The sequence below is a fragment of the Acromyrmex echinatior genome, chromosome 2, assembly GCF_024713525.1.
Source record: "Acromyrmex echinatior isolate Ae372 chromosome 2, ASM2471352v2, whole genome shotgun sequence".
In the NCBI taxonomy this organism is placed as follows: Eukaryota; Metazoa; Arthropoda; class Insecta; order Hymenoptera; family Formicidae; genus Acromyrmex; species Acromyrmex echinatior.
Genome location: NC_141853.1, coordinates 24,694,484 through 24,703,256, shown reverse-complemented (window position 1 = coordinate 24,703,256; position 8,773 = coordinate 24,694,484). Strand labels below are relative to the sequence as shown.

Here is an 8,773-nt window from a genome sequence, read left to right as displayed (position 1 = left end):
CAGCACTTCATTACAGGCCATATTCGACGGAAAGATCTGGCAACACTGTAACTTTTGACAGAGATGTTAGATCGAGTAACGACGTAGCGCGTTTGAAGCGTCAGTCGAAGGAAATTTTTGCCATGGAGCAGTACACGCCACGCGAACGCTCTCAGATTGTTGAAATTTACATTCAACAAAACAAGTCAATTGTTAAAACTCAACGTGCATGGAGAAAAATAAATAAAGTGAAAAGTGCGCCTTCCGCGAACACATTGTATCGTTTGTATGAAAGATTTTCAACTGATGAGGCACTTACTAATCCCAAGCGTCCAAATAAAATGCTACCAAGGCGATCGGATGATAATATCGCACTCGTACAGGCCAGTGTTCAGAGGTCTCCAACAACATCTCAAACACGTCGATCTGAGCAGTTGGGCATAAAATAGGGTCCCAAGGACCCTAGACGAACTTAAGGCCAACATCCGACAGGAAATAGCCGCCATATCGGCCGAAACATTGGTCAAAATGATGGAAAACGCTGCAAAACGGGCACTACTCGCCATGCAGGTTCAAGGCGGTCATTTAAGAGATATCATATTCAAAAAATGATGTACACAAATCTCCTTGAACCCTATTAAATGATTTTTAAAATGAACAGCAAAAAATGTGTTTTTTTCTCATGATTGAAAAAAAAACATCTTTCCGTCGAATATGGCCAACCCTGTATATGATAGAAAATTGTCCTATTTAATGTCAACGATGCTTCTTTTATTAGTATAGCTATTTTCTATAATTATTAATTTTGAATAATAAATAATTACATATTGTTTTATCTCGAGAGTTCAATTTTTTTATCTTTTAAGTTATTTTATTAGGTAATAAATAATTATTATTTAATTAATTTGAAGATTTTCTTATCTTTTCTTATTAGATAGACGAATTTTAGAAAATACATTGTAGAGAAATGTTTTTTTTTACCTGATTAAATGCGTTCATTTATCAATGGAAAAGATATAAATACAGATCTATATGTTAGACTTTCTCAACTTTCTGATATTGAAACTCACGAACATATATATTATAAATCTGGATATATGCCAAAAGCAGATTATGACCACAGAGATAATTCATAACGCTTGATTGATTTAATGTGAATGCATAATATGTTGCATAATTAAAACAGATATTGATTGGTTGGTTGCCATTATATAATATTTGACTTGAAAATTAAGATTTAAATATTAATATGTTTTTTTGAAGAGAATATCAAAATAGAAGAAAACATGAATTAAGAAATTTAATAAGTGAAATTACTACTTTATGTAATTATATGAATTTTGATTTAAAATTAAGTACTCGGCATTATCATCTATATTTTTTACTTATTTCTCTAGAAAAGGTACGTTTAATTTCCAAAAGCAGGTTAAAATGATTCTAACATAATTATCAAAAATTCAAATAATAAGATAAATAATAGATTAATTGTTTTAGTTATATTGTCTCACAATAATATTATATGATTATAAGTTATATTTCTCATTCTCATTAAATATATTAGTAACAAATTATATTTTTTCTTTTTTATTTGAAATGATCGTCTAAAATTTTGTATTTTTAATTATAAGATAACGATATAATTTTTTATATCTTTACATATACAACACAATACATTGTACTGCTTAAAATGTACCGAATATTTTTCACTTTTTATTTTAATTAATTATTTTTAAAATTTTTTTAAATGTAATGAATAAAAATATCAAAAATATCAAAGTTTTTAAAAATATTAAAGTTTTGTATTTAGTAGAATTTAATTATTAAAGAGATATTTTTTGTTTTAGTCACACAAATAATATTTCTTTTTTATATAACGTAGTATTTATATTTTTATTGAACCAATAGTTATTCTTGCTTTCAAATTTGTTGCCGATTGAGTATCCTTCTTGTATTTGTGATATGTGTCAGCTGCCATGGCATTGCGTTGGATGATAACCGGATTCACGTATGTCGCGTAATCCCAAATGAATTCCCTTTTGCCTATAAATTACAGATTACAACTTGAAATAGTATCAGTGGTTTATTTATCTCAATGGTACATATATTTTTGTTTAATGTATGACTTCATATTAAAACCTTATTTATTTTCCGATGCTGTGTATTTTTTTAATAAACAGTCACATTATTTTAAATTTTAGCTATTTGTGTATGTTAGATTTTAAATTTTAACAGGTACATTATAAATTTTTATATAGAATTTGTGAATATTTAATTTTAGTGTAAAATATGACATTATATTTGACATTATTTGTGTGCAGAACGTTAAGATTTAATGTACCGAATATTAAAACTTATCAAAGTCTATTGAAAGACGTTAAATATCAATTTATCTTCAATATTATAGGTAATAAGACTATAACGGCAGAAATTTCAACCGCATAATCTTATATTTGGAAAACATTTGCCTTTCCTTACGCATCATTACACTTGGCTATTACAGTTCAGTGAACGTCTTTTACTGAGCATTTCGCTGTATTGATTTTAGTGGCCATCTTTCCTAAAGATATAAAAAATTGATTGCATTGCAAGTTCTTTGTTTTGTTTGAATATTTATGAAATTTTTATATTTGTTCTGCATATTCGATAAAGTAAATGATTTATAGAGTAACTTAAGGTAGTTATAAAAATGGAAATAATTTACTTATGGTAAGAATTTTATAATTTATTGTTATTTACATTAAAGATACAAATGTTTTTAAAAGGCACATGAAAATGTTTTTATAAACAAACATGTTCTTAATAATTGTGTATGATTATGTGTGTAAGATTTTTGAAAAAAACATTAAACTTTTTTATTTCACCAAACTAATTTATCAATTAATAAATATCAGAGTTACAATGTTGATATTTTTCGTGGGATAAAGCAAACCAACGAAGAATTTTCTTCGATTTTCGACGTTGCCAAGGAGTTTGGACCTCATTGATTCTTTGTATGGTCTTTGGTTGACCAAGAGTGACATTAAATGACTTTTTCAAAATGGATGACGCAATGTATGGATGTATCTACATAAAAATTGTTAATTAATTAATATCATAACATTAGTTATTTATTTAACATATATTTAATTAACTTTAAATAAATTGATTCAGTTGATAATTTAATCGTTTTTTTATTGATGTAATTGTAATTTTATTGATAATTTAATTATTTAATTTATATTTTAATTATTTAATTTGCAATTAAATATATCAGTTAAATACGATTAAATTATAATCTAAGTTAGTCTAATTAAAGTCAATTAAATATATGAATAATTAGTATAATATATGAATAATTAGAATCTCTAAAAAAAAACCTTTTTGAAAAAAGAAAAAATATACGCTAAATGCATAAAAAAGATATTGAATACATTCTTCTTAGTCAAAAACGGATATGAAATAAATGTAATGTTAACCAGGTATTTTATTATGCAAGACACATAGATAAACTGAAAATGACTAAAATTGTTAATATATTAATATAAAATTGTCAATTGGATTATGGTGAAGAAAAATTCATAAATGAAAACACTAATTCAACGAAGAAGAGATATTAATAATTGCTAATTACTAATCTTGTAAATTCATTATCTATAATATTTCTATATCTAAATGTTATCAATATTATTACATATTATTCCTCCATAATTTATATCACGTCTATTATTTGTAAGTATATTTTTATGTCCCACAAATTATGTCATTATATATTTTAATTTATAATGTAAATACTGTGTATATTGAAATAATATATTTAAGAAGTACAATTAATGCTACCAGGGCACGCCAAGTTTTTTCTTCACTATAATTTATTGACAATTTTATATTAATATATTGGCAATTTTAGTCATTTTCTTTAGTCTTTCATCTTACGTGTCTTGCGTCATGATACACATTTACACATCAAGCGGTCAAGCGACCCGTCAAGTGATCCGTTTTATATATATTTTTATGCACTTGGCGTCGCTTAATATCCTAGAATATTCGTAAATAAGAAATCTGCATTTTTCTAATATCTGCGATTTATAAAGATATTTTACACATGATACATCGAAAATATAGCAGACAGAATAATGCAGGATGCTAGCCATCTCACAGTGCATAACTGTGTCTCATACATCATCATCTAAAGCATCCGGTATTACTCTCATATGCTATGAGTATGCAATATCCTGCCATATCATAACTAAGCAAATACTATCGAATGCTTTTACGAGTCAGAAGATTAAAAATTGTAGTCGATCGCGAAAGCGATCGTTCGGTTGTCATTAAAATATAATAATTTCTCAACGTACAAGATCGAACTAATATAAAACTCATTAAAATAATACATATATAATTAATTATACAATCGCGAACATCATATATATTGACATACATTTTTACATATGTATCTATTGCATAATTTTTTCATTTATTATAAATGTGATTTTTAATTTTTTAAAGTTCTAAAAACTTAATACTTGATTTTTATTTATTATAAAACTTGTATTGCAAGTATATGTGTATATGTATATATGTGAATAAAATAAATCTTTAGTAATAAACATTCCATAAAATATATCGATTATTCATAAATTGAAAGAATCTTACGTGATAGCGTGATGGTCCTGGCCCTTTGATATCCATCTTTTTTTCACGTGGAGCAGAATATATTACGCCATTTTTCACGTTCTTCGATATATCTCCCCTGAGATCATAGTGTGCTGGACCTGTGCACGCATAGCAATAAAAAAAGCTTTGTAGACAATTTGATATTTACTTAAATTTATACCTGGTACATGGAAATCGTCTTCTGGTATCATTGGCAACCGACTAGCGCGAGTGCCGAAGGGTGGAGCTAATCGTCGACAAAGGAAATCGCATCTATCACGATTAGCTTTGAAGGCTGAAAAAACTTCGTAAGCACCTGAATCCGGTACCTCATCCTATCAAAATTGAAAGATAAATGATTTTTAATTGAAATGAATCTTGATACATCACTTGATCTTATTTTAAATATTACAATAATTACGAGATAAAATTTATCGTAAGTATTTGTATTTTTATATTCTGAAGCAATATTCCCGCCTGGGAGTATTTTTACTTGGAGGGGAGGGGGGATTAAATTATTAGAAGAGAATAGAGGACATGTTTTCCTCTTCTTTATAATTTAATCATTTAATTAATTTAATAGAATGGCCGCTGATTCGGACACAAACCTAAGCGCCGATGTTTCCGGCTATTCGCAATTCGCACTACAGAGATAGAGACACCATTGCAGGGATTGGCTCGAATTTCCGGCTCAACGAGCCGGAAGTGATTTCTCTGGGCAACATCGGCCACGCGCTTCTATGTGGAAATGACCTGCAGAGCGCAGCAAAATGTCATTTCCGGCGTACACAGTCACTATTCTTCCCTACATTATGCAAATACAGTTTCCTCGAAAACATCCAACGAAAAGAGGGATATTGCCTGTCAACCATCATGAAGTTTGATCGTTTAGCAAGAAACTGACTGTTAGTAAATAATGTTAATTTAACAGTTGGCATCATACACCAGTGTCACCTATAAATTTCACTGACAATTTTGAACTGTTTTGATTGTTTAAGTGAAACGTCAGCTAATCTAAATTACACGAACTCATCGAACATAGCGGAATCAGCAGCAAGTCGCTCGGTAGTGACGACTCTATCCTGGCCTATCTATGGACTGCGGCATCGAATCTCGTTCCGACGCTCTCGATTAACGACCAGATTGGATCCTAGCTCCGAATCGCCCCGGGTACAGATGCATCGATTCGATCCACTACCATTAATTTCGTCTCCGGCTCTCCTGATTACCTTGTGCTTCCCGGATTACTCGATTCTACCGAGCCCACAGATTCCCGAGCAAGTCGAAAGAATCTTCGGTCTGACCACAGACTTATTGTGACTACTAGCTCGAATCTTTCACTGTCTTAAGTTTTATGCTCTTAAACACTGTAGGAGCAATTTCGACTGCTTTATTTATTGCAGCCCTTCTAGATTGGTTAATTCGGCGTGATGAATACAAAGCATATATGTATATGTATAAAAATAATATAATATGTTTTGTTAATATTCTAATAACTTTGTTCAAATATAATTTTTTTTAAATACAAGATTAGGAATCTTGGATGTTAATTTAAAGAAGTAATTTATTTATTGCGCATGTATGATAATTGACTTTATCATTATTTAAGTTTTAACAATAATTTATGCAAGTTATTATTAATACATTATTTTGCATGTTACTTTATATTTAGAACATTTCTATGAAAAATCGTCATATTAAAAATAATTTATATCCATTAGAATACATCATCCATATGAATACGAAAAATTATATGAAAAATTATTAATAAAAATTATTAATAAATTAATAAATTGATAAATGAAATATATTGATTTATAAATAAATTTACAGAATTTATTATTAGAGTATCACATTTTTATGGCGGTGCTGACACCTCTTAGCGTACTGAGCTAATAGCACGTGCATTTTCATTGCAGTATATCGATAAAGTAACATAAAGTTAGGATTGTACATAAAATTAAAACAAGTTTCTGCTCAAAGTACTAATTGACCGTACGAGTTATGACTCTAATTGAATTAATCAGAATTGAAATAAATAATACGCTACATTAAGCACATAAAATTTTTATATTACTCACTCTTTTGCGCAGTTTTGGAAATCTATCTACTCTTGATTTGAAGACTGCATGATGTACTGGATACTTTTCTTCATCTACTTTCTTCATTACTTGATCTTCTTCCATTACCACATATTCATCAGTGTCGCTTATCGATGGTAATGTTTTGCAAAATTTTATGTCAGACATTTTTTTATATTTATTTTTAAAACGCTTTGCGGATTCAAAGGCTAAAGTTCCGATATTTGTGTGGTAATCTGCAGGACCTGCAAAGTAAATTTTTTTTTTATGTAGTTCTAATACTTTATGTATCATGTGCATATTAAATAAAAAATTTATTATAGTTACATAACATATACCTGGCAGCACCTCTTCGATTCTCTTGAAACGATCGTCGAAAAAACCAAACGGTGCATGAAGAATAGAACCATAACAAATTTGCGGAACTGTAATTTCATAAGTTCCAGGTCCGGGTGTATCTGATTGAAAAGTCTCTTCGAATCTCTTAAGAGAAGAAGAATAAATCGAAGAAGAATAATTGTGTTATAATAATTGGAGCAAATATATCGAAACGTACCTTCGTAGATTGATTGAATGGCGGCGATTCTATCAAAGGGTCACATTTACACAGAATACGTTTATATTTATCGAACACGCTTTTTGGTAAGTCATAGTGATTGGGAGCTGGAAAGTTCTTTGTGAAAAAGCAAATTTCCATAAGGCGATTCTCAGAGATACAAAGGCAGTTTCCCGGCTCGGAATTTTCGCGAACGAACCGGCGACTGCGAAAGTTACAAAGCATGTTCTTAAAATTACTTGGCGTAATTTTTGCTGGTACAAAGCTTCCAAGAAACGTGGCTGCTTAGAGGTGGCTCTTTTCACTTCCCTAATTCTCTCGTCGTGGATTTGGGCGGGACTTTTCTTTGTTTCGTGCTCGTAGTCCCCGGGACCCGGGGTCACGGAAGTCCGTTCGTCATCTCTACCTTTCATTCTGCTCCAAAAGTTCCCTTTGTACTTCAGAGTGGTAAAGTTTGTCTCCTGCGGTATAAATAATCGTTCGCGAGATATTTCACAAACGGAAGCCACTTGGCATCTTATTCATACCCCTCGGGGAATATCGTAAAAATCGGTTGGCTTATGTTCGATGACCGGATTTTTTACGAGTACGCCTCGTTCATTGTAGTCGTATCCGCCAACGTCACGTTTCGAAGGAACGGCAAGGCCTGTCGGGAGCGGTCGCGAAGGAGGAATCAACCATAGCTAACAAATAGCTATGTTAAATATGTTATTATATATATATAAAGCTACGAATATAATTATTGTCGCTAATACTATAGCAGTAATAATTATAAAAATGAAGTTTCTAATCATAATTATTTTACCAATTAATTTAGTGTAATTATATGTAACTACAAATATCAAACACTTTTTCTCAGTGTAATATTTTCGAATATATTTAGGAGGAAACTAAGGAAACTAAAACAGAAATATATAAATAAAAAAAAATATTTTATTTACTTTGCCTGCGGGACCACGCCAAGTACCCGGATGGGATCTTATTTTTCGAGGCGTTTCTTTAAACAAATCTTCCGGCAAGGTATATTGTGTTGGACTTGGTCCTTCGCACACCTTTTTTTTAAATCTAACATCGGTATAATCAAGACTAATGCCACCCTGTAAATTATTAAATCTTAGACAATATCGAATATCCGCGCGTATGCTGATACGGAAGAATTGCAAATAAAGCATAAATAGGGAAAATGCACGTTCTGGTATACGTTTCCGTAGCGCTTCTATATTGTAAGAACCAGGACCTGGGAACTTGTGCACATCTTTTGGTATGCCAAGTGTCTGCCTGCTAGCTCCGCTTAAAAATGGATAAGCGTTGTCTGTGGAATGTAGTCTATGTTACGTAATGGTACATACGACGCGTGCGAATGTAAGTTTTACTGAAGAATTCGCGAATGTTGTGCATTATATAAGTTACCCAGATCTCGAGCTGGCTTTGATGGATCCAGCGATATATCGTAAGTCCCCGGGCCCACTCGAACAGAAGTTGACGTAGCTATTTCCACGAATCTTTCCGTTCTATCAAATGCCAT

The 8,773-nt window shown here is 30.8% G+C and overlaps 1 protein-coding gene across 1 annotated transcript; it reads right to left on the bottom strand.

Moving 5' to 3' along the window:
• Positions 1-931: 931 nt before the first annotated feature.
• Positions 932-8,773, bottom strand: LOC105154588 (sperm-tail PG-rich repeat-containing protein 2). Its single transcript, XM_087415224.1, is given in 7 exon segments — positions 932-3,042; positions 4,612-4,730; positions 4,793-4,946; positions 6,693-7,277; positions 7,488-7,709; positions 8,190-8,560; positions 8,659-8,773. Coding segments are annotated over 7 exon segments (1,752 nt in total). The 3' UTR covers positions 932-2,856.